At 65.5% G+C, this 23,479-nt stretch overlaps 10 protein-coding genes across 10 annotated transcripts in view; 5 read left to right on the top strand and 5 right to left on the bottom strand.

Annotated features, from left to right (window-relative positions):
• The window catches only part of PFL1_01124 (uncharacterized protein), a gene marked incomplete at both ends in the record, with an annotated part of 2,413 nt that extends 1,569 nt beyond the window's left edge, over positions 1-844 (bottom strand). Inside the window, one exon of the mRNA XM_007878624.1 lies at positions 92-844. Within this exon, the coding sequence (XP_007876815.1) occupies positions 92-844 (753 nt within the window). The remainder of the gene's footprint in view (positions 1-91) is intronic.
• A 1,091-nt stretch (positions 845-1,935) lies between these two features.
• Positions 1,936-3,738, top strand: PFL1_01123 (uncharacterized protein; the record flags this gene model as incomplete). Its single annotated transcript, XM_007878623.1, has 2 exons — positions 1,936-2,414; positions 2,547-3,738. The coding sequence occupies 2 exons, from the start codon at positions 1,936-1,938 to the stop codon at positions 3,736-3,738; spliced, it is 1,671 nt and encodes a 556-aa protein (XP_007876814.1).
• A 488-nt stretch (positions 3,739-4,226) lies between these two features.
• On the bottom strand, positions 4,227-6,378 carry PFL1_01122 (uncharacterized protein; the record flags this gene model as incomplete). Its single annotated transcript, XM_007878622.1, has 5 exons — positions 4,227-5,329; positions 5,539-5,776; positions 5,847-5,922; positions 6,027-6,114; positions 6,210-6,378. 5 exons carry the CDS (start codon positions 6,376-6,378, stop codon positions 4,227-4,229), a joined length of 1,674 nt encoding a protein of 557 aa, XP_007876813.1.
• An 813-nt stretch (positions 6,379-7,191) lies between these two features.
• On the top strand, positions 7,192-11,037 carry PFL1_01121 (uncharacterized protein; the record flags this gene model as incomplete). The annotated part of the gene is made up of 1 exon (XM_007878621.1): positions 7,192-11,037. One exon carries the CDS (start codon positions 7,192-7,194, stop codon positions 11,035-11,037), a length of 3,846 nt encoding a protein of 1,281 aa, XP_007876812.1.
• Positions 11,038-11,278: 241 nt separating this feature from the next.
• PFL1_01120 (uncharacterized protein) lies at positions 11,279-13,529 on the bottom strand (the record flags this gene model as incomplete). Its single annotated transcript, XM_007878620.1, has 4 exons — positions 11,279-11,344; positions 11,452-12,776; positions 12,870-13,323; positions 13,422-13,529. The coding sequence occupies 4 exons, from the start codon at positions 13,527-13,529 to the stop codon at positions 11,279-11,281; spliced, it is 1,953 nt and encodes a 650-aa protein (XP_007876811.1).
• A 536-nt stretch (positions 13,530-14,065) lies between these two features.
• PFL1_01119 (uncharacterized protein) lies at positions 14,066-15,433 on the top strand (the record flags this gene model as incomplete). Its single annotated transcript, XM_007878619.1, has 2 exons — positions 14,066-14,270; positions 14,334-15,433. 2 exons carry the CDS (start codon positions 14,066-14,068, stop codon positions 15,431-15,433), a joined length of 1,305 nt encoding a protein of 434 aa, XP_007876810.1.
• A 186-nt stretch (positions 15,434-15,619) lies between these two features.
• On the bottom strand, positions 15,620-17,265 carry PFL1_01118 (uncharacterized protein; the record flags this gene model as incomplete). Its single annotated transcript, XM_007878618.1, has 4 exons — positions 15,620-15,706; positions 15,861-16,172; positions 16,280-16,550; positions 16,661-17,265. 4 exons carry the CDS (start codon positions 17,263-17,265, stop codon positions 15,620-15,622), a joined length of 1,275 nt encoding a protein of 424 aa, XP_007876809.1.
• An 891-nt stretch (positions 17,266-18,156) lies between these two features.
• Positions 18,157-18,818, top strand: PFL1_01117 (uncharacterized protein; the record flags this gene model as incomplete). The annotated part of the gene is made up of 2 exons (XM_007878617.1): positions 18,157-18,247; positions 18,457-18,818. The coding sequence occupies 2 exons, from the start codon at positions 18,157-18,159 to the stop codon at positions 18,816-18,818; spliced, it is 453 nt and encodes a 150-aa protein (XP_007876808.1).
• An 870-nt stretch (positions 18,819-19,688) lies between these two features.
• Positions 19,689-21,887, top strand: PFL1_01116 (uncharacterized protein; the record flags this gene model as incomplete). Its single annotated transcript, XM_007878616.1, has 1 exon — positions 19,689-21,887. The coding sequence occupies one exon, from the start codon at positions 19,689-19,691 to the stop codon at positions 21,885-21,887; it is 2,199 nt and encodes a 732-aa protein (XP_007876807.1).
• A 739-nt stretch (positions 21,888-22,626) lies between these two features.
• Positions 22,627-23,479, bottom strand: part of PFL1_01115 (uncharacterized protein) — a gene marked incomplete at both ends in the record, with an annotated part of 3,211 nt that continues 2,358 nt past the window's right edge. Inside the window, one exon of the mRNA XM_007878615.1 lies at positions 22,627-23,360. Within this exon, the coding sequence (XP_007876806.1) occupies positions 22,627-23,360 (734 nt within the window). The remainder of the gene's footprint in view (positions 23,361-23,479) is intronic.

Raw genomic sequence — 23,479 nt, 5'->3', positions numbered from 1 at the left:
CGGCGGCAAGCATGGTGGCGCGGATGTCGCGCATCTCGCGCGCCTCTTTGCGCAGGTTGTTGATCTCTTCTGCGTCCTCTCCGTCGGCGACGGCCTTGTCGAGCTCCTGGTCGTCCTCGGTCTCGTCATCTGCGCCAAACAGCTGGGTAAAGAGCCAGCTCTTTGCCCACACGATGCAGTGGATGGGCGTCGAGGGCGTGGAGCGGATGGTGCATACGGGGAAGGTCTTGGGCACGGGCTTTGCGGTGCAGTCGTAGCACTCGGTGACGTCCTTTTGGATGGGCTGCACCTGACCGAGGAAGCCGGTGGTGCCGCTCTCGACGAGGGGCACGTTTGCGGCGATGCACATGCGGTTGACCCAGCGGCGCGCGTCGAGGTTGTCGAGTGCGTTGAGTACGATGTCGAAGCGCTGGAAGTAGGCGACGCCGAATCGGGGCTCCTTTATGTTTGCGTGGTGAGCGTGGATGTCTACGAGCGGGTTGAAGGAGTTGGCCGTCTGCCTTGCGACGATGGATTTGGGCTTCTTGATGTGCTGCTTCTGGAAGAGGAACTGGCGGTTGAGGTTGGAGAGGTCGATGGTGTCGAGGTCGACGATTTCGATGTTGCCGAAGCCGACGAGGACGAGGTTCTTGAGGAGCTCGCAGCCGATGCCGCCCGCGCCGACGACGAGGAGGCGGGCCGATGCGACCTTGTCAAAGCAGGCGTCGCCTAGGATGGCGCGGGCGTACGAGTAGCGGGCGGCCTCGGCATTGTTCGAGCTAGGGGTTGACGACGAGTGCCCGTTTGCGGTGGCCGGAAGAGGGCCGTCCGCAGCCGCAGCCTGAGGGGCAGCGGTGTCGGTCATGGGGCCGGTGGACCAAGTGCTGCGGGCGGGTAGATGACCGCAGAGAGCGACGAGGGAGGTGAGATGGGCGTGCTGCGGCGGCGCAATGTGACGCAGCCCCAATGTGGTGGTGTCGGTGACGGTGGTGGTGGTGCTGGTGGTGGTGGTGGGCAAGAAGGTTGTTGGAGCGGGGCGCAGGCCTGAAAAGGGTCGGTGCGGAAGCGGAGGGCGGCCGGCTGGCTCCTTTCGCCTAAACGCGACTAGCAGCCCAGCGCCAACAAACGTGTGGAGGCAGCGAGGCCTGGCTCGACTTCGGGGCCGGACGTCAATCGGGCGACTGAATCGGGGCCGAGGCCAAGAGTTGGGTTCAGCCTGGCCACGCGAGCCACCGGCAGGGGCCCTGCCTTCCTGCCAGCTTTGAGCGATTTGCGCCGCGGCCCAGGGCAATTTCAATTTTCGACAGGCAGGCAGGGCCCACCAAGACGGAGGCCAGCCAGGCCGCTCGCCCGCCCGCCTGGGCTGAATCGCCTCAGAAGATCGTGTGGGCGGCCACATCGAACCTGGCAGCCAGCAGCAGCCCAAACGCTCCCCACCCGTCACGGAAAAAATTCAGGTCCTCTCCTTGCTCTCTCCCGTCTCGACCATCTCCCAGCAACCTCGATCGATCCCCCATCTCGTGTCCTCAACGACACCTCATCAAGCTACTACTGTACAGTAGACGGACCCACGCCGCGCGACGAGCAAGCCAACGAACCCTCGCCCGGCCGCCTTAACAGCTCCATCTTTCGCCGCATCCCCACGCAGCCCCTCGAGCGAGTCCGACGATCACGCTCCTCGCCTTGGCCTTGGCCTTTCCGCCGCAACCAGCCACCATCACGACCTCCTATGCCTTCAGAAGACTCGGACGACAGCAGCAGTAATAGTAGCAGCAGCAGCGGCAATATCCTCGCAAGCCGCCGCAGCAGCAGCAGCACCCTAACGCTCCCACGCCCGCAGCAACCAAAGCATCGCAGAGCAGCATCGGCCCCTCGCGTCCTCGCCCCGACGCACCTCATCCCCACCTGCCAAGACCTGCTCGCCTCTTCCCCCCTATACCTCCACCACTCGCCACGATGACACCCACCGCAAGCCAGCTCGAATCCAACTCCTCCGCCGCAGACCGGCTCGCCCACCAAAAGGAAATCCAGCGCATGCGCAGCCGCGAGATCCTCGACGCCCACGACCTCGCCGCGCAGCAGCAGCAGCAGCAGCATGCCGCCGACCCTTCCACCCTCTCGGTCGCAGAGACTCTCCAGCAGGTCGTTGAGCTCAACGCAGCCTCTTCGGCCGCAAACGTCGCCTCGGTCTCCTCGGCCACCGACTTCCACGACCCGTGCGGCCCATTCGAGGGGCCCGAGAAGCTCCTCGAGCTCTGGTTCGCAGAGGAGCCCGCAGACGTGCAGCGCTGCGCCTGGCAGGACCACGACGCGCGGCAGGGCCACTTTGGCCTCCGCTCCGTCCCCAAGGCCGTGTGGGAGACGATGCTCGACATTGTCAAGTGCAAGGTCCTCAGCGTCATCGAGGGCGCCGAGGTCGACGCCTACCTCCTCAGGTGAGCGGCCAGCCCAGGATGGCCTGCAAAAAAGGGGCGAGACACCTTTTTTGCCGCTCAATGCATGCTGACCTCTGACTGCCCTTCTCTCCCTCTCTCTCTCCCTCTCTTCTGCCCGCGCCCCGCCGCCAGCGAATCGTCGATGTTTGTCTTCCCGCACAAGCTCATCCTCAAGACTTGCGGCACCACGACGCTCCTTCTGGGCCTCGAGCGCCTTCTCGAGATTGCCAACCGCGCGCTCTCGTCGCTCCACCGCTCGACCGCCAAGCTCGTCAGCCTCGACGGCGATGGCGCCGCCAGCGGCAGCGGTGATGCATCGGCGTCGGCTTCGGCGTCGGACAGCGCCGAGCGGCGCCTGGGCTCGTCGGTGGTGCACGCCTTCTACAGCCGCAAGAGCTTCATGTTTCCGGAGCGGCAAAAGGGCCCGCACCGCGACTGGATGCTCGAGGTGGCCGTGCTGGACCGCTTCTTTGACTTTGGCGCGGCCTACACGGTGGGCAAGATGAACGGCGACCACTGGCTGCTCTGGATGGGCTGCGAGGGGGCGCGCGAGGCCGAGGCGCCGTCGTCGCCCGCTGCGGCCGCGCCCTACTCGGCCTCGCTGAGCGTCGAGCGCCCGCTGCGGCTGCCCACGCCGTGCGTCGAGGACCAGACGCTCGAGATCCTCATGACGCACCTGTCGGCGGCGTCGTGCGGGCGGTTCGTGTTTGACGAGGGGCTGCCGCACCCGACGCGCGGCGAGTGCTACCCGTCGCAGTTTGCGTCGGCGTCGGCGGCCGGGTACGACGAGCCGGCGCTGGACCTGGACAAGGGCCACGCGCTCGGGCTGGCGCTGTCGAACCGGCTGCGCCTGACGGACCTGTTCCCGTCTACGCAGCTCGACGCGTTTGCGTTTGAGCCGTGCGGCTACTCTGCCAATGCCGTCATGCCTCGCCGCGGCAAGACGGACCAGGCGGGATACTGGACCATCCACGTGACGCCCGAGGAGGAGAGCAGCTACGCCAGCTTCGAGACCAACGTTGCTCTACTCCCGTCCTCGTCGCAGCAACACCGAGAGGAATCGTGTTGGTCGATGGAGGGGACGCCTACGACGCTACCGCAGCTGGTATCGCGGGTGGTATCGACGTTTGAGCCGGGCAAGCTGTGCGTTACGCTCTTTGTGGCGACGGCGGGGGAGGGAGCGAGCGAGCGCGAAAAGCAAGAGGTCGATTCCAACGGCAACGAGCTGCATCGCCTGCTCCTCAAGGGATACAAGAGGACGGATCGAATCGCCTACGAGTTTGAGAGGTACGACTTGGTCTTTGTCAGTTTTGAAAAGAGGTGACCCTCCCCACCATACCGTGCCGGCTAGCGAGGCTGGCTTGGCTAGCTAGGCAAGCTAGAGGGGGAAGGGGCCGTTCCGCGTCGTACCATCGCCCATCGCCATTACTCTGGCGCTCGTACGTGCCTTTTTTCGTTCCCTCGTCTTGTATCTACCCCCAGGCTCCAGCTCCTTTTCGCCGTTATAGCATCGCCATTGACAACATAGCACAGCCCAGTCCAGCACAGATCGACGAGCTCGATGTACACGTCGAGCAACGCCCGCCTTGTCTCGTCTCGTTCCCTTCGATGGCGGTAGACAGCCTTGATCCCATTCCACGCGTTGCTCTTTCGGGTTGTCTCAACAAGACGGCGACGAAGCGGGGACGCAAGCCCGACCGAGTTGGTCAACAGTGTGTCATCCGTCTCCCGCGACTCGACTCGACTCGACTCGACTCCAACTCTTCGAGGATCAAGAAGACGACGGAGCAGCACGACTACGACGACGGCCCCTTACTTGAACAGGTCATCGAGATCCGCAAACGGATCATTCTTCTTGGACCCCTGCACAGAGGCCGAGGTCGACTGTGGCTGCGTCGTCGCCGTCGTCGACTGGGAAGACGGCGTACCGGGCTTGGAAGGTACGAGGGTAGGCGCGTCGATAAACGACTGGCCCGATCTCCCTGCCGCCGACGTACCGGTGGGCGCGGGCGAGGACGTCGAGGATGTCGGAAGCTGCAGCGCTCCCCACCCTCCTCCGCTGCCGCCGCCGCCGCCGTTGAGCGATGAAGACGACGATGCAGACGGCGCCGAGAATAGGTCGGCTGGTAGTCCCCCTGGCCCCGTAGCGCTCGCTGACGAAGACGAGGGCGCCGCTGTTTGGCTGGCGGCCGATGCCGTGGCGGCGGCAGGCGCATCGTCAAACGTGAGGCTGGCAAAGTCGTCCATGATGTTGCCGCTTCCGCTGCCGGCCGACCCTGCGGCTCCTGACGCCCCTGGCCCGCTGTCTGCGTCGTCGAAGTCGATCAGGTCCTGGATCTTGGCCGTGGGCACGGCGTCTGCGCCGCCGCGGCTCGGGTCGATGCTGGGGTCGATGTTGGCCGTGGCGCTCCAGTCGCCCCGAGTAAAGGCCTTGTAGCGCTCGCACACCTGGTTGATGAGGTCGTTGATGAGGAGGAGGCGCTCCATGCCCACGTGCGAATCCGCCTCGCCGTCGTCGGCGCCCTCGGCCTCGCCAATCCACTTTTGGATGCGCGGCTGTACGCTGCGGAGGTGGGCCGAGATCTGGTCGTAGGCGTCGCCCTTTGCAAACCTCTCGCCCTGGTTGGCGTTGTTGAGCATGTCGTTGAGCAGGATGGCGCGGCTCTGGATCTTGTCGAGCTCCTTGCGCGTCTGGGAGCTGTAGTCGGGCTTGGACTCGGGCTCGGCGCCCGACATGATCTTCATGAGCTCCTGCGCCTGGGCAAGGTCGCGCGGCGTGCCTCGGCGGATGAGCTCCTGCAGCTTGGCGCCCTGCGCTGCGCGGTCCTCTTCCTCGAGCTCCTCGGGCGACTTGAGGTTGTTTTCCGGGTTCATGACGCTGGCGGCTCGCGAATCGATGTTGGGGAAGCGGTAGCCTGCGTGGCGAGGGCGAGGGCGAGGGCGAGGGCGAGGGCGAGGGCGAGGGCGAGGGCGAGGACGAGGACGAGGGGGCAGGCCGACGGGTCGAGCGGGAGGGAGAAGTTGAAAGCGAGGGCAAGGTGCGAAGATGGTTAGTGGCGACGAAGGGGAGCAAAGGGCCTCTGTGAGCTCGATGCCTGACCACACGTCGAGCTGTCCTTCTCACCCTTGTAGCTGAGGAGGCGGTGCATGTCGCGGATGTGGACGAGGTCCTCCTTGTGCTTGCTGGTGACGCAGAGGGTGAGTTTCCACTCGTGGATGAGCTCGAGGATCTTGGTCTGTACGGGCGAGGGAAAGGGCGAGGGACGCTCGGGGAAGCGCTTTACGAGCTCGTTGAGGAACTCCTTTGTGGCAATCTGGAGGTGGAAGGGGTATCCGCAGTTCTTGACGAGGATGTCGAGGAGCTGCGAGGGGGGAGGACGAGGGGCGGGTCAGCAGCGGCGCAGGGAGGAGCAGGGGCGCAGTCCCACTCACGGAGAGGCCGAGCATGCCGACGTGCGGGTTGCGCGAGTTGATCTTGCGCACCGTCTCGATGGCGGCCTCGCGCGGGCTGCAGGGCGGTGGTGGATGAGGGAGGACAGGGAGGGACATGGGCGAGGTGAGGGCGTGGGCATGGGCGCGCGGAGGGTGAAAAGAGCGCCGACGTGTGCTCACGTGTTTGCCTTTTTCTGGTTGACGTAGTCTGCGAGTTCGAGGTTGAGGGCGAGGTTGGGCTGTCCGAGGGATGGGTGGCAGCAGCGTTCTGGACGGGGAGCGGGGAGAGGAGCGAGGATGGGCGAATGAGCGAGGGTGGAAGCGAGGGAAGCAAGTCCAGGATGAGGCGGCGCGGCTGCTCACCGACGTAGGTCTGTACAGGGGTGACTTGGATGTCTGGGTCGAGGTTGCGTACGGCCCAGTCTGCCCAAGCGCCGAGTGGCCCGCCCTGGCCGATTGCGCTGTGCGGGCGAGATGAGGATGACGACGAGTTTGCCGAGTTCGAGTATCGGCTGCTGTGGTGGTTGTACATGGCGGGGGGCGGGGTGGGCAGGCAGATGCCCGGATGTAGGGGAGGACGAGGGTTTGCGGTGAGGGAGATGGTGAAGGGGTGATGGCGTCGAGGGTGGCGTCGAGGATGGCGTCGAGGATGGCGTCGAGGATGGTGTCGAGGATGGCGTTGGAAGAAAGGCGAAAGGCGGCGAGCGAGTGGGCCGCGGTCGGTGGTGTGCCAGCCAGGCCTGGCTGGCCTGGCTGGCCTGGTTGTCGTTGCGCTGGCTGGCCTGGCCTGGGCTGGGCTGGCCCGAAGGGTGGGGTGGGGGCTGAAATGGCGGCGACTGCCTGCCTGCCTCTGGCGTGGTCCAAGCGCTGGCTGCTGACCCTTGGCCTGGCCTGGCTCGGCGTGGTTGGATTCCAGGGCCCAACCAGCGGCGGCCCGGCTGCCCCCTAGCCTGCCTGCTGCTTGGTCTGGCTGGCCTGGCTGGCCTGGCTGGCCACGCGAGCCAAGACGGCTGCCTAGGTGGAGGCAAGCTGAGCAGCAGCAAAGGCCAGGCCAGCAGGTGTTGGTCTCTCACCCTCACCCTCACCCTCACCCTCTCGCCACCTTCCTCTCCCACCACCGCCTCCGCCCTCGACCCGCAAAGGCATTGCACCCGCGCCCGCACATGCACATCGTCGCCCCATCGTCTGCAACCATGCTCATCCCTCGCTCTGCCTGATCCTCGAGCCACGCACTCGTCTGCCTCAACCCACACACTGCTGACCACGTCGCTATCGGCGCACCTCGTCGGCAACATCGTCCTTGCCCGCCTCTCCCAACCTGGCCTCCCCCTTTGCCACCTCCAGCATGTGGCTCCTCTGCGGCCGCTTCGGCGAGGACGTGCGCGACGAGCACGCAAAGCTCCTCAAGTACGGCCAGAACTACCTCATCGGTAGAAAGATCCCCGCAGACATCCTCGTCGACAGCAAGTTTGTCTCGCGCACCGCCTGCCGCATCGCCGTCGACACCCTCTCCCCGCACCACCTCACCGACATCGACGCACGCCCACAAGTCACCCTCACCTTCGAACCAAACAAGAGCAGGCCATCCTTTGTAGTACGCACGCCCGACGACAACGACCCAGACACCACACACGACATCGCCTTCCCCCCAAACCAGCCAATCACCCTCCACCACGGCTGCTCCTTTCCCCTCACAACCACAATCTCCCTCACTCTCGTATGGAAACCCTACGCCATATGCTTCTCGGGAAAGCACATCAAGGCCACCACCCTCGAGCCCCTCGCCCCCATCGCCGCATCGCTCGGCATCCACCTCTCGCCACCCAAGTCAAAATGGCGCAAAGGCTACACCCACCTCTGCCTCTCCCAGGTCAAACCCACAGAAACGGTCCTCAGCGCTCTCGTACAGGCAAAGCCCATAGTCACCCTCGCCTTCCTCGAGCAGCTGATCGAGCTCGGTCAGCTGCCCAGGCACCACGAACACTCCCTCGAGACCGTCTTCCACGAGCCAAAACCCCTCGACCGCTTCCTCCCAACCGCAGACGCCGCAGATTTCCTCGGACAGCCCGACGTCGAGCAGCAGCTCCTCCCCTCGGACGTACGCCCGCTCATGTTTAGCGGCACCACCGTCGTCTTTTTCGCGCTGCCCGCCGACGACAACGAGCTGGCCATCTACCGCAACATCCTCGCCCTCGGAGGCGCCCACGTCATCGTCCACAACCCGCTCACCGACTCCCTCGCCACAAAGGCCGACTTTGTCCGCCTCCTCATGCCCTACCGCAACCGCGCCATCTCGTACCGCCGCAATAGCGGCACCGTCGGCACCCGCGAGGCCCCCGACGACGGCCTCGTCGTCCTCGTCAACGGCAGCCACGAGGGCGAGCCCTGGCACCGCGCCTGCGCCGCCGCCTGCGCCAACCTCGGCGTACCCATGCCCTCGGGCTTCCACGCCGTTACCAGCGCCGTCATCTTGGCCGACGCCCGCTCCACGCTCAACATCATGCCCTCGGCGGCCGACGTCAGCGCAGACGACGTCGACAGTGACGGGCACGGCCAAGACCAAGCCCGGGACAAGGCCGGCCAAGCCGACGGTGTGCGTGGCCCCTCGGTCGAGAGACCGCAGCAGCAGAAGCAGCAGCAGGTGCTACCGACACCCAGCGCCACCGCAGATGGCGACGTCACCCGCGTCGAACCTCCACCGACCGGCGCCGGCCACGTCGACATCGCAGACGCTCTTGCTGCGCCAACGCCATCTGTGCCCGTCACCGCCGCCTCTGCAGCAGGCGATGCTGCTCCGCCGCCCTCGAGCATCGCTGCAGCGCCGACGAGCGAGCTCGCACCCACGCCCTCGGTCCAGACCGACGACGCACCAGCGACTGCCCGCAGACCTCTGCGCCGGAGGGCCCAACGCGGCAACATCCTTGACGAGCTGTATGGCGAAGGGGCCGGCGCCAATGCAGAGGCAGCGACCTCCGCTGTCAACACCGGCGAACAGGATCGCAGCGCCAGCATCGATCTCGTCACCGACGCGCCTGAGCCGACGGGGTCGCTCGTCGCACCTGCGGCGCCAGAGGCAGCGGATCCCACCCCTCCGGTCCCGCCCACCCCCTCGCGTCGTCTCGGCAGCCGCCTGACGAGGCGTACCGGCACTGAGGGCGCCAAGAGCCGGCGCTCCGAAATCTTTGATGACCTGCTGCAGGGCGCCGGCGGGTCTGCAGGGGCGCACGACGACGCGGCAGCGCGAGGAAGCGCATCGCTGTCGCCGGGCGGCATCCCAAGGAGCAAAAAGTACAGGATGGAGCTGGACGAGGAGGACCGGCGCGAGTCGCAGTCGATCGACGACGCGCAGAGGGCGACGCAGGAAGCCTCGGTGGCGATGGACGAGGATGGCTTCGATGACGAGGGCGGCGTCGGCACTTTGCAGTCGGCTCAGGGCGGTGGACGCACCACGAGGAGGGCTGGCGGGCGTTCCAGGCTCGGGACGGTGCACGAAAACGACGTGGCGGAAAGCATGGAGGTCGACGGCCATGACAGCATGTCGAGGACCACGAGCCAAGGCGCCAGGAAACGCCCAGCGGCCGGCCAGGACGTCGACCTTGTCGATGATGCAGCGGCTGCAGCAGCTCGCAAGCGGCAGCGTTCGGTCAGCGTCGTAGAAGCGGCATCTCGCGAGGCAGCCAGCGGCACGGGCGCGCCTCCAACCGCCGCGCACGCCACGGCTGCCAACCAGGTTATCCGCCGCTCGCCCGACGCCGCCAACGGCAGGAACGGCGTGGCCAAGGGCGGCCAGCCCGACACCGAGCCCGAGTTCCTGCAGGCGCTCAACACGCAGAAGTCGCGGCGCAAGAAGATGGACGAGTTTGACGACGAGTTCAACCAGCTCAAAATCACCAAGCCCACGACCTCGCGTGGCAGGAATGCCGCTCAGCCGGCGGCCCAGCGGCAGGCCGACAAGTTCCAGGTCGACGAGGACTTTGAGGCGTTCAAGAAGCTGGCCGAGGAGGAGCTGCGCATCGACGTGCGCGGCAACTTTGTCCAGGTCGACTTTGTGCCGCTGGCGGTCCGGAGGGTCCGCGATGACGGCGGCAGCGGCGAGGGCAGCCCGCGTCCGGAGTGGCAGGGCGTGCCCAACTTTAAAAAGTTCAAGCCCAAGTCGCAGCAGCAGCGAGCGCCGCAGGGTGGCCGGCCGCCGATCCCGAGGAGCCGGCAGCCGGTGGCGATGCAGCTGACCGAGGCGCACGACTACGGCATCGGCGACGCCTACTGGCGCAAGAAGGGCTCGGGCGGCACCGAGGCGCAGGCGGCGGCGGCGGCGGCGGCCAACCGGATCACAGTCGACGGCGAGGAGATGGACCTGATCGCACAGCCGCCGACGGGCGGTCGTGTGCGAGGCACCAACATCAATCTGGTGCTGTCCGACGACTCAGATGCCGAGATGGCGCCCAGCAGAGCGGCTGGACGGCGCAAGGTCTCGGCGAGCACGGCGAGGCGGCGTGGCGCGGCGGTCGCAGCCGACGACGAAGAGGAGGAGGATGATGAAATCGGGGAGGCCATGTCCGACTCTGGACCGGTGCGGGCCAACCTGGACCTGACTGGCCTCGATAGCGACGACGAGGGCGACATGTCCATTCTCGCTCCGGCGACCTCGAGGGCCGCAGCCCGTACCCGACGGGGCGGGGCCACACGGACGACGACGACGGCAAAGACGCGAGCCAGACCGGCCACTGTGACTGCGGCAGCGACGGCGGGGGCATCGTCGGGACGCTCTTTGGCGACGATGCAGGGAACCTCGAGGGAGAGCAGCGAGACGATCAAGGGCGGAGGGCGAGCAGGCGGGGTCAAGCGCCGAGCCGCGACGACGAGGTCGGACGAAGAGGCGATGGAAGAACAAGACGAAGAAGACAGCCAAGCGCCGGTAGGCGGCGCATCGCCACGCAAAAAGAGGGCGAGGGCCAAGGCGGCGGCCGTCGAAGACGACGACGACGTGGTCGTCGTCGTCGATGACTCGAGCGATGACGGAGGCAGCGGCCGAGATGGAGGCGACGGCAACTTTGCAGGGTTCGGAGCGTCGACGTCGGCGCGCAACCGGCGGGGTGCTGCTGCTGCGGCTGCTGCGGCTACGGCGGCGGCGACGCAGAGGGGCACGCAGAGGAGGGGCGGAGGTCGGAGGCCGGGTCAGAGTGCATTCTGAGCGGGTCGGGCGATCTGGGGGGAGAGGACCTAGGTGAAGGCGGATGTGAGCCATGATGGAGTTGAAGTGTGGCTGCCCTTGAGACGGTCAAATCGGGGGGAGTCGGCCTCCTCTTGTCGTCCTGCTAATCAAATCGACGACGCCACACGACGCGACAGGACGCGTCCGATGCACTGCCCTGGCCACTAGCCGCTGTATTCCATTTCGAATCGTGAGCGGAGGAGGGAGAAGAGGGTAGGGACTAGGGTGAAGAGGCAAAGACAGGTCCGAACCGATCGGGATCGAGGGTGACGAGACGCTCGAAATGCTTTGGGTCGTGGAGGGTGCAGTGAGGGTCGTGCAAGGGTCGGGTCGGGTCAGGTCGAGGTTTACCCACTAAGGTGAGAGATGACGAGGGGAGGAGGAAGGACTCACGTTGCGAATGGCGGGGTCGACGTGTACGAGGGTCGTGTAGAGACGTTGGAAAGCCGTTCGCACCTCAACCCTCACCCTCTCTTGCTGCTGAGGAAGAGGAGAAGTGGGGGTTGGGACAGACGAGCGAGTCCAACAGCGTGCCAGTGCATCGACGATACGAGTTCGATTGGCCGATACAGCCTCTACCTTGCCCCTCCCCCTCCCCCCGCCCCTGCCGGTGTTGGGGGGTAGACAGAGGGTCAAGAGGGTACGCGCGGTATCGAGGATATCGACCGACGTCGTTTCCACCTCGCTCCGCATCCACACCGGGGCAAGGTCAAAGCGGACCTGACGCAGCCAAGAACAGAGCAGGACGTCGACAACGACCCCGATGAAGCGCCTACACCCTCCACCCAGATCCATCGAGAGGGTACGTAGCCACTTGACCGTCGTACCGAGCATCCTGATGTCCCTCCTCCGCAACGAGGGAGAGGAAGGCATGACGATGTAGGCCCATTTGTGCAGTATCCCCTCGGATACGAGGGTGCACAACGCTTCGAACCCATCCCTCCCCCTCCCCCCGGCATCCCCCAAAGAGGTAGAGGTAGAGGTAGAGGCAGGGGCAGAATCCGGGGGAAGGAGAAGGAGGATGAGGGACCGAAGAGACCCGATCGAACTGTCCAGCAACTCGATACCGAGCGCATCCGTGGTCAGGTGCAGGTTGGCCTCGAGACCGGATTCGAGCAGCGTCGCGATGCCCGTCGTGCGGACGAGGGTCGCGTCGATGCCCCGTTCCTCGTCATTCGATGAGGAAGAGGGAAGGAGGAGGAGCTGGACCAGTCGAGACGCCGCAAGACGGAAGCGCGGCTCGTGGTCCTCGAGCAGAGCCATGAGCGGCGGCACGAGGCGGTACCACGTCCGTCTCCACACGTCGTCGCCGTCGTCGTCGTCAGCGCCGGCGCAGCAACGGCGCAGCAGGACGATGGCGTACGCGAGCACGTTCCAGTTCCCCAGCGCCGAATCGCGCTGCGCGAGCGACGGTGCTAGAGCGGCTCCACCGCCGGCGTTTGCAGCAGCAGCAGCAGCAGCAGGGGGCACGGTGACGTCGCCGCCCTTCCATGCTGGCACCTCGTCGAGCGAGTCGTGCACGCCCATGCCGGGCGAGACGAGGAGCGCGTGGCCCGGTGCTGGTGCGCGTTTCCGTCCCGTCGTCGGGTCGGTCGGTCCCGACTGGGCCGAGGCGCGGTAGAGAGGTTGGATGTGGATGTCGAGGAGCGAGGTGGCGAGGCGGTAGCGCGAGAGGGTGGTTCGGGATGCGAGCAGCGACGTGGCGCTCGAGAGGGCATCTGTCGGGCCAAAGGCACGAGGAAGGAAATTCCGTCAGTCTACTTGTGTGTGAACGCAATGCGCTGTGGAGTCTAGACGGGCCAGACACCCACCTGTAGCTACGCCGGTCGACTTTGACGTGACCCAGCCGTCGTTGGGCGCCTCGTCGTCGTCCTCGCTGGCCTCTGCCTCATCGCACTCTGCATCTCCCTGTTCCAGATGCGCGGCGACCGGTACGAAGCGTGCGAGAGCGACGACGGCGTTGAAGAGGGTCCATTCGAGCTGGCGCTGGAGCGGCTCGCCGGCAAACAGCTGCGGGTCGAGCTGGGAGAGCTGGTGCTGGACGCTGTCGAGCAGGGCTACGGCTTCGACGTCGCGCCAATGCAGCAGGTCGGTGTAGGCTGCGGCGTCGCTTCGCCATCCCTGGCCTCTTTCGTAGCCGAACTGGACAGGAGGGGCGAGGAGCTCGAGGGTCAAGAGGAGCGTGTGCAGCTGTGGATGGGTGATGCTGCCAGGTTGGAGGGCCGGGTGGGGATCACCTTGCTGCGATTGGTCCTCGGTCGACTTCTGTGGCGGGATAGAGCAAGCAAGAGGAAAGGGCACGACGACTGCTTAGCGGTGTTGCGCATCTCGGCAGGGTGGGGCAAAGAGACCGGACTGCGCACGGGAATGGGGCGGAGGAGAGCATGGTCGCGCGCGGCGAGAGCCGAATGGCTGGGCCGCGGGAAGACGATGTGCGCGGCGCCACTTGCGCTGCCCGGAGTCCGGAGCATGTCGAGCGTGCGTGCTTGCGTGCTTGCGCGGAAATTGCCGAGGCTGGATGGTGGTGAGGAGAAAGCGAGGACAAGAGAGGAGCGGGGAGGAACGAGTGCGAGCCAGACTGAGGCCGACAACCACCCGCCATGGACCGCTGCCGCCTCCACCCCCGACTTCCGCAACTCGGAATCGAGTCAAACGCGGCTCCGAAAGTCGAAATGCCGTTTGGTCAGCGGGCCGCCTGGCCGAGCGGGCCCGCCCGCCCCGGAGGCCGCCGAGGCCTCCGACGCAACCAAAAATCTTGAATTCGAGATTTGGAATTCCAGAGGTGGAGCTGGCCCAACCAAGCCGGCCCAGCTGGGCCAGGCAGGGCGGCGAATCAGAAATCAACCAACCGTCAGGGTCGCATCCCGTCATCCTTAACATTGCGCCGCCACCTCCTTGTCCGTCTTTCTTGCACCACCACCACCACCACCACCACTACGACAGCCACCTCGACCCTTGCTTCTTGCTCCCACCCACCTACACATCCAAGCACGTACACTGCACAACGATGGGCGCGTCCTACTCGACCGAGGGCCACCCCTCTGCCCAGCCTCACCCGGCCTTTGCCTCGCTCGCACACGCCAGCGGCAGCGCAAACAACCAGCACGCCGTTGCCGCCCTCTTGGCCTACAAGCTCGCACAGGCACAGGCACAGGCACAGGCGCAGGCGCACGCGGGAGTCCACCCGAACAGCGCATCCAAGGTCCCAGCAGGTACGCCGCCGCCCGGCTGTCCCATGCACGCATCCGGCGCCTCGGCACCCGCACCAACACCAGCATCGCCGCCGCCTCCCAAGCCCAAGTCCAAGCCGGTCCTGCCACCTTCGAGCGCGGGTCAATGTCCCATCCCGCATGACCAGCGCGACGCCTACCTTGCAGGGCGCTCCGCCGCATCCTCGTCCTCGTCCTCGTCGTCGTCCTCGTCGCCTTTGGGATACGCGGGCAGGACAGGCGGAGGAGGGGGATCCATGGCGCCCGCCCCCGCCGAAAAGGCGTCGTGGTCCTCGAAGCTCAACCCGCTCAACATGATGCCCGAGTTCAACCAGGGCACCGCGCCAGACCAGCAGTCGATCCTCTCGACCGAACGCACCATGTCGTCCATCCCGCGCTCCCGCTCCTCGCCCGCCCCCGGCGCCTCACCCTACGACGCACCCTCGGCCTGCCCCGTCCCGCACGAGGACCGCAAGGCGGCCGCTGGTGGCGTCGGCGGCGCTGCTGCACCAGCCTCTCAGGACGAGTCGGGATCCAAGTGGGAGTACCCGTCGCCGCAGCAGTTCTACAACGCGCTGGTGCGCAAGGGGTGGGAGACGCCCGAGGAGCACGTCGAGACCATGGTGCTCATCCACAACTTCCTCAACGAGCAGGCGTGGCTCGAGGTGCTCGAGTGGGAAAAGCTGGCGGGCGCAGACGCATCGCGCGCCGAGCTGGCGCGCTTCCAGGGCAAGCCGGGCACACTCTCGCCCAAGGCGCGCGTCTTCGGCCTGCTCGCCACGCTCATGCCTAGCCGGTTCAGCGAGGAGCCCCCCTTTGACCGGCACGACTGGGTCGTCCGACGGCCGGACCAGGACGGGCGCGAGGTGCGCTACGTCATCGACTACTACTCGGTCCCCGACGACCCGGAGCGCGAGGAACCCGAGTTCGTCCTCGACGTGCGTCCCGCCCTCGACAGCTTCGAGAGCCTGCGCGTGCGCGCCAAAAAGACGTTTCAGGAGTGGAGCGAGGCGAGCAGCAGCCAGCAGCAGCAGACCAAGACGGCGGGCAACTCGACCGAAGAGGCCCTCGAGAGGGGCAAGGATGTCGTGCGCAAGGGAGAAGAGGGACTGGTGCGCGGCGTCGAAAAGGTCAAGGACAAGGTGGCTTCGGCTGCGGCGCAGTAGATTAGCCTGGCGGCACAGCGCTGAGCAGAGCAGAGCGCAGACCGGATGTCGGTGTCGATGTCGATGTCGGATGGCGATAATGCACACGCAGCATCACCCCTCACTCTCTCGCATATTATCTCTCCGTCCTCTGTGCTCTCGCGTGAAATGGCCGATGGTTGATAGGGTGGTTCTCGACGTGCGGCATCAACCGGGACGGGGCCAGACGGTTCCGTCGCCGCGGTCGTACTCGGGGCCGGGATAGTCGTAGTGGGGCTTTTCCTCGTCCGAATCCTGCCAACGACCAGCGAGCGGGCGAGCGCAGGAGCGGGACAAGGTGGCGTTCCCAGATCCAGAAAGGAGGGGGAGAGGAGGGAGAAAAGACGAGCGTATGGTCAGTCGAAGCGGAGACAGCGAAAAGAAGGCAAGGCGCGGCGGAGCAACGTACCGGTTCAATGATCTGTCCATCTCCCTCGTACTCTTCCTCCACCACACCTCCCTCCTCCTCCTCCTCCCCATCCCCATCCTCCCTCGTCGAAGGAGCAGCGGGACGAGGGGCAGCGCTCTTGGAATCGACCTGCATGTCGCGCATGAGTTTTTCGAGCTGCCGCCTCTTTTCGCCCTCGCGCTTTTCCTTCCGCTGCGCCGCCAGCCGTTCCAGGTCCGGTCGGTAGTCGGTGATGTACTCTTGCCGCGCCTCGTTGACCGCCTCGAAGAAGGATGGCAGGCCATCGCCCGTCAGAGACGAGACGCCCACCGTCTAGAATCGCGCAATGAATAAATGGAGAGGCAGAGGTCAGTATCGTCCCTTGTCGCGGCGGAAAGCAGGGTAGGAGGCAGAAAGGGGGACGGCCGCGCAAGACGCACCCGCAGGTTCTTGTAAAACTCATCGAGGACGAGGCTCATGCTGTTCATGAGGCTGTTCATGTACCCCTGCTCCTCTGTCGGCCCGCCCGCCGCGTTCCCGCCGCCGCGAGCACCCGCGGTGGCGAGCAACGAGGGTTCGGTGGCGTTGCCGGCCTTGAGGGCCTCTTGGAACTTTTCAAAGTCGTGCATCCATTCGAGCGCAAAGTCGTGCGGCTGCGCGTCGGTCTTGTTGAAGACGAGGATGAAGGGCAGCTTGGTCTTGTACAGGATGCTGGGCGGCGCAGAAAGCGAGCGAGGCAACGGGGACGAGTGCGTGGTCAGCAGGGCAATCTAGCGGCTGGATGGGAGGGGGAGCGTGACGGGGGCCATTACGACACCCACCTGCAGGCGTAGAGCATGTTGCTCATAAAGGTAGCAGGAGCGGTGGTGCGCGGGGTATCGATGATGTAGGCGACGACGGTGGGCATGGCCGAGGCGAGGGCGTCGGTGACGATGCTGCCGCTGGCGGACCAGGTAAAGATTTCAATCTGTCCGGGCGTGTCGAGGACGATGTGGTCGGTCTCGTTTGCGCGCTTCTCGAGGATGCCGAGCACCTGGTCGAACTTGGTGGTGAAGAGGTTGAGGGCGGTGAGGATGCCGCCGTTGGGGCCCAGGTTGTACTGCTGCATGACGCGGCGGTAGTCGACCGTGTCCCGGATGTCGACGTTGGGCTCGTAGCCGAGCGAGCCGACGGCCGGGTCCAGGTTGACCATGTACGGCGGCGCCGCGGACGAGCTCGAGGGAGAAGAGGAGGAGGAGGAGGAGGAGGAGGCCGAGGTCTCGTGGTAGCTGGACAGGGCGGAGGTGAAGGTCGACTTGCCGGAGCCTGCCATTCCGATGACGATGATGGACGTGGCCTGCGGGATGGGCGGTAGGAGCGAGGCGCTGCCGTCGGCCGGAGCCGCAGCCGAAGCCGCAGCTGACGTGCTTGGTTGTGCTGTTGCCATGTCGTCGAGCAGTTGGGCTGCGAGATGGCAGCGGTGGCAGCGATAGCGGTGTCGGAAGAAGTGGTGGTGGCGGTGGTGGTGGTGGTGGTGGGTGGCCGAGAAGGAGGCCCTGAGTGCCGCGACTGGATTTTTCCTCTGCAGCCCACCGCCGCCGGGTCCACGGCGGCCCCTTTGCTCCGAGAAAATTGGAGAGGAAAAGAAGTGGAGAGGCGCGGAGCCGCATCCATCCGTTGCCGCCCCCGCACACTTCTAAGCTTCGCTCCTCGACACCGCCACCACCACCACCTCCTCCTCCTCGTCTTCCGCCGCCGCTATACCCCCCTGCCCCGTCGTGATACCCGTGCTTCACTCGCGCACCCGCTCGTTCTCATCACACTGCCCATCCGTCCTCCATCACGGCTCATATCCTCTTCTTGCCCGGCTTCTGCTCCCCCCTTGGAGTCAGCCCTCAAGTCGATCTTGATGTCGCTGCGGACCGATGTGGTGGCGCCGATCACGACCAAGACCGCGATCGAGACGGCGAAGCCGACAGCAGCGACGACGATGACTACGACTACGACGACGAGAAGGAGGATATGCGCATGCTGAGCACCGTCTAGCGAATGAGGAACAAGGAGCGTGGTATCCTCGGAGAGCCTACCGGGGAGGCGTTGGCATGGATCCTCTTCCAAGACGCGCCGTCGATGCGCGGCAGCGAGCGCTGCGGGGCCTTTGACGTCCCCGACCGACAGACGCTCGACATCGCCCTCGAGCTGATGCGGCCGGACAACACGTCGCGCGTCCCCATCGTGCCCCGACCTGGCCAACGGCGGGCTGATGGTCCTTGAAAGAGTCCGCTTGAGGCCCGAGCACCGAGGCAAAGGGTACGGAATGCGGCTCGTCTGCGATTTGATGCGGCACTTTGCGCCATACTGGACCAGGACCGTGGTCCAGCCATTCATGCTCAATTTCGACGCGCCTCGCGACATGACGACGGCAGACTGTCAACCCGCCAACCAGGGTTTGTTCAGAGCATATCGCCGTGTCGGCTTTCGTCCCGCTCGGAGACGCAAAGTATCTCGTCCAGGATCGTGACCGCTTTGCCACGGGGTACGGCACCTTCCCTACTACCCGCGATATCGACGTCGACGTCGCCATCGCATCGCGGCTGTGCTACTGCCTCGCCGGCTGCAGCATGAGTATGCGGTACAGATTCGAGCACGCAGCCGACGCTGGTCCTCCACCGTGTCCAGTCCGGCGTCTACTTCGAGGACGATTCGTGGTCCGACGACGATCCGGCGGGCCTCGTCTGGCTGAACGCCAACCTGCCGAGGTGCCACGAGCACGACAGGGACATCGAGGGCGTTCGACAGCGATGGTGGGCCGACGGCGACAGGCCGGCATGGCTTCGAGGACCGCGTCCGTACACAGACGAAGACATCGAGGAGGCGAGGCAGAGACAGGTCCCCGAGCATGTGCCCATTCCCATGCTCCGCCTCCACCAGGCGAGAATTGGCGGCGAGCTGCCCGACTGGGGCCGAGACGCCGACGTCTGGACCTCGCAGCTGGGCTGACGGAGGAATAATGGAACATGGGATGGGCATCCTGGGTCAGCGCAGCGGTTCATCGCTCAAGCCCGCATCGCCAGGCCTTGAAAACATGCGTGCGATGAAGCCTGCCGGGACGTTAGCATTTTGAAGACAGAAGCGCCCGCGTGGCGACGGGTGCTGGACCTCCGCCTGCCGCCCCCTTCTCGAGGGTGCAAGCCCGGCTGCCACCTCTGCGTAGAAGTGAGAGAGAAAGGAGCTGGAATGCCGCGTCAAACGAGAGGAAAATGGGACGATGCGGCGAGCAGAGCCAGCAGCGGAAGGCCAGGCAAGGCAGGGAAAGGCGCGCAGGCAGGTGAGGGCAGGGAAGGCGGCACGGCCGGTGCGTTTCATCTGGCCCAGCCCCGGGGCTGAAGACGGCGCTGCCGGCAGTAGACCGCAACTGGGCGCGCTCCTTGCCCTGGCTGGGGCTGGCTGGTCCGAGCGCTTGAGGGCCCACCATCCAGGCTGTGGGCGGTGAGGCCAGGCTCCTCAGGCTGGTCAGGCTGCCTCGAAAATTTTCGGGCAGGCCGCGAGAAGCCAGGGCAAGACGGGGCGCGCGGCAGGCGTTGGTGGGGCAGGCTGCGTGCACGCACGCTCAGTCGCAGAGGACAGGCCAGGGCAGGCCAGGCCAGGCACGCGACACCACGCCACCCTTCCCTTCTTCGCCACCGCGAGCGCTCGATCCCTTCCTCTCCCGCCACCAACTCCCACCCCCATCCCTGGCCCCCAGCCCCTCTTCATTTCGTCAAGTCCATCTTCATCCTCTGTCTCTCCTTGCGGTCGCTCACTCTGCTACCACACCACCTCCATCGGCGACGGCATCCCTCTTTTCGCCCCCGCCTGCGACACCGCGCCATGTCGCCCAAGCGTCCCCCTACCTCTGGCGCTTCGACGCCCGGCTCCCAGAAGCCCGTCGCCAAGCCCGAACCGAAGCGCTCCAAGGGCGACAGCACCACCACGCAGGCGAACCCCTCTGCCTCCGACAAGCAGCTGTTCTTCGTGTTTGAAAGGCGCCGGGCGTTCGAGTTTGGCGAGGTCACCGACGAGATAAACGGCCACGCCTACCTTGCCACCAGCAAACAGCGCGAACAGTACTTTGCTTACGCGCAGAGCAAGCGGGAGGCAGCCAAGACCAAGGCCGAGGACGCCGTGCGCGTCCACAAAAAGGCGATGAAGGATTACATCGCCAGGGCCAAGGCAAAGGAAAAGGCGCAGGCGGAAAAAGCCGCAAAGGAGGCCGCAGACAAAGCGGCATCGAAGAGCAAGAGCGAGGGGCTCGAATCGAGCAGCGGAATCTCGGGTCTTGGTGCGTCGTCCACCTCCGCCCTGGTGTCCAAGGCCACTTCTTCTTCCAAGGCCCAGGGTGGCTCAGCTTCCCCTCCTCTCCCGACCAAGGACACCTCGTCGATTGACATGGCCAAGGCCAGCCTCAATGACCCGTCCGCTGCGTCCAAGTCGAGCGCCGACACCAACGATAGCTCCACCTACAAGAGTCCCTACGTCTGCGACGAAGAGGACGAGGAGCAGGTGCAGGGCATGGGCGACGATGACGACAAAGACTGCAACGAGGACCAGGAGAGCGACGAAGACGAGGAGAACAACGAGGACGAGGAGAGCGACGAAGAAGAGGAGAGCAACGAGGACGAGGAGAGCGATGAGGACGAGCAGACCGAAGAGGACGAGGAAAGCGACGATGACGAGGAGAGCGACGACGACACCGAGACCGGTAGCGACAATGTCTGCGACGCGATCGAGAAGGCGGCCGACGAGGAGCACGCCATACTGGGGGAGCCGATCGGAGGAGCGAGGGGCTGGATCTTCTATCAAGACGCGCCGCCCATGCGCGGCACCGAGAGGTACTACGCCTTCGACTGCGCCGACCGCGAGACGCTGGCCATCGCCGTCGAGATGGTCGGCCCGAGAAACACGTCGCGCGTGCCCTCGTGCCCGGACCTGGCCAACGGCGGCCTCCTGGTGCTGCACTATGTCTCGTTTGACGCCGAGCACCGCGGTCGAGGTTACGGGATGCGACTCTGCAGCGAGATGCTGCGGCGCTTCGCCGGCTATTGGACTCGCGCCCTTGTCTGGCCGGTCATCCTCAATACGAGCGAGGTCGAAGACATGTCCAAGGAGCAGTACGCGCGCGCCAACGAGCGCCTGATAAGCGCGTTCCGCCGCATCGGCTTCCAGCCCCTCGGCGACACCAAGTATCTTGTACAGGACGCGCGTGCCTTTGCGACGGCCTACTCCGACTTTCCCACCACCCGCAACCTCAGCGTCACGATCGCCCCCCCGCTCTGCGCCTGCGTCGACGGATTCAGCAAGAGGATGCAGGCAGCGTTTGAGACGGCTGCCGAGCTCGCGTTCGACATGTCGATGGACGCGCTCGACTGGGTCGACCTTTCGCTGGACGACGGCATGTGTGAGCCCATCGCCTTCTTCCCCGACGGCCTTTCCCGCACCAAAACGCACGTGAAGGGCTTTTGCCACATCATCGGCACGATCGGCGGCATGGCCAAGCACGGAACGACGCCGGAGCCGAGCGTCGTCGAGCTGTGGCTCGAACAAGGCCGCTGGCACAACTATCGCGAGGGCTTTTCCTGGGCTCAGTGGAGAAGCTACCTGCGCGACGGAGGCAGCGTCCTACAGGTCCTCGACCTACTCCTCTATCGTGCTCAGTCCGGGACCGATATGGAGATGGAGTGGCCCATGATGGGCGAGCGTCCGTTGCCCAAAGACGACCCGAAGACCCTCACCTGGCTCGACGCCCATCTGCCGAAGTGCTACGAGCACGATGCAGACTACGAAGGTCTCCGCCATCGCTGGTGGACCTCGCACGGCAGGCCGGCTCACGTGCGTGGCCCCTACCGCGGCTACCTGGCGCGGGCCGAGGCCGCCGAAGACGAGGATCCGAGCAAGATGGTCGAGGGAGTGCCCGCAGGCATCCTCTTCTTCTACCAGAGGGACTTTGGCGAGCTGCCGGCATGGGCCAAGGAGAGGCTGGACAGCACGGGACAGCCGTGGAGCTTCGTCAACACCAGGGCGCCCTTCTGAGCGAGTGCCTCCACCAGGGAGAAGGGCGACGGAGCAGAAAGGCACCGCTCAAGGCGACGAGGACCAAGGCCATAGCGCAAGCGACGACTGCGAAGACGGGCAACCCAACATTGACTGAGCGCGGCGAAGCACCAACATCACAATCAACGCGCCCAAAGCAAGCCCCACCATCGAGACCAGGGAGCGAAGGAGCGAGGGAGGGCGAATCGACGACACATCGGCCGAACGACTTGCAGCCTTCGAGCCCGAACACCAAGCAGCAAACAAGCCTCGGCCTGCGCCCGATCCAGCAACAACAGCACGAGGACGCAAGCGCCACCGGTCGGTGCGCAACGAGGCGACGAAGAGGGATCCGCGCGCCGATGTCCGCGAAGCTGTACGCGCGCTCGCACGCGCTGCTTACCACCGCTTTGACCATTGTCCCAAGCTGATTTGAAATGCGACTCTGACCTTGTGAGCCGACTTGAAGGGTGCGAGGGGCCGGTGAGGGGCAGGGCAGCGCACGATGCGACGCCGGCGTACCGTCGATCTCGGCGTGGCTGGGCGGCCAGCCTGATTCTCGTTCCAGCCTGGCCGGAGCGTGCAGTCGTACCGTCGCCACCTCACCTCGAGCTGAAGATCAGAGGATGCATCGACATAACGAGACCGACGACGAAGGGGAGACGCTGGTGGGGGAAGGTATCAGGTAGATTGAGCAGGTTTGCTATGGGCGGAAACAGGGGAGGGTAGGAAGGACGGCTCAATACCCATCCAGGTCCAGCGCCTCGAGTGCCAGATCGCTATCCGCATCCCCGTCCTCCTCCTCCTCCTCTTCCTCCTCTTCCTCCTCTTCTTCCTCCTCTTCTTCCTCCTCCTCTTCCTCCTCACCTTCCTCCTCCTCCTCCTCCTCCTCCTCCTCCTCGCCCTCCTCCGCTTCCCCCTCATCGTCACTACCATACCCAACACGCTGTTGGAAATCCTCCGTTTCATACGTAGAGTGCTCTCTACGTCCTCCTCCGATACCGCCCGGTCTTTTTCGCAGGTTCGCGATAACCCCTCCTTCCCCACCGCCACCGCCATCGCCACTGCCGCCGCGGGCGGTGTAGGATTCCGGTTCGTCAAAGTACGACGTCGAAGCCGACTTGGACACCGACGCCGACGATGAAAGCGTCTGCTCGCTCTCGCTCTCGATCGCATCCGGGGTCGTCGACTCAACTCCAGCGCTTCCACCCGGCAGCACCACCAACGACGACGACGACGACGACGACGATGGTGGCGGCGGCGGTGGCGGTTTGAGGGTGTCGGACCGTCCACCGCTTGCCGCTACACCCGGACGTGGCGTTTCCAAGCTGCCCTTCGACGTCGACGATGCTTCGGCTGCCAGGGCCATGGCCTGGCTGCGTCGCGACAGGTCAAAGTCTGACTGCTTGGGCGTGATGGAATTGAGCAGCGGCGATTCTGGCACCGAGAGGCTACCGTCCTGACCCGACGCGACTGAGGGTACGCGCAGAAAGTCGCCGCCGCCACCGCCGCCGTCGGTACGAGACGGTCGAGCCGGATCGCTGGCGCTGCCGGTCCCGCCGGTGCTGCGGACGCCATCCGTGGCCGGGCCA

This window comes from Pseudozyma flocculosa (assembly GCF_000417875.1).
Source record: "Pseudozyma flocculosa PF-1 unplaced genomic scaffold scaffold00002, whole genome shotgun sequence".
NCBI classification, from domain to species: Eukaryota; Fungi; Basidiomycota; class Ustilaginomycetes; order Ustilaginales; family Ustilaginaceae; genus Pseudozyma; species Pseudozyma flocculosa.
Note: the sequence above shows the minus strand (reverse complement) of the source record. Positions and strands in the feature narration are given on the sequence as shown.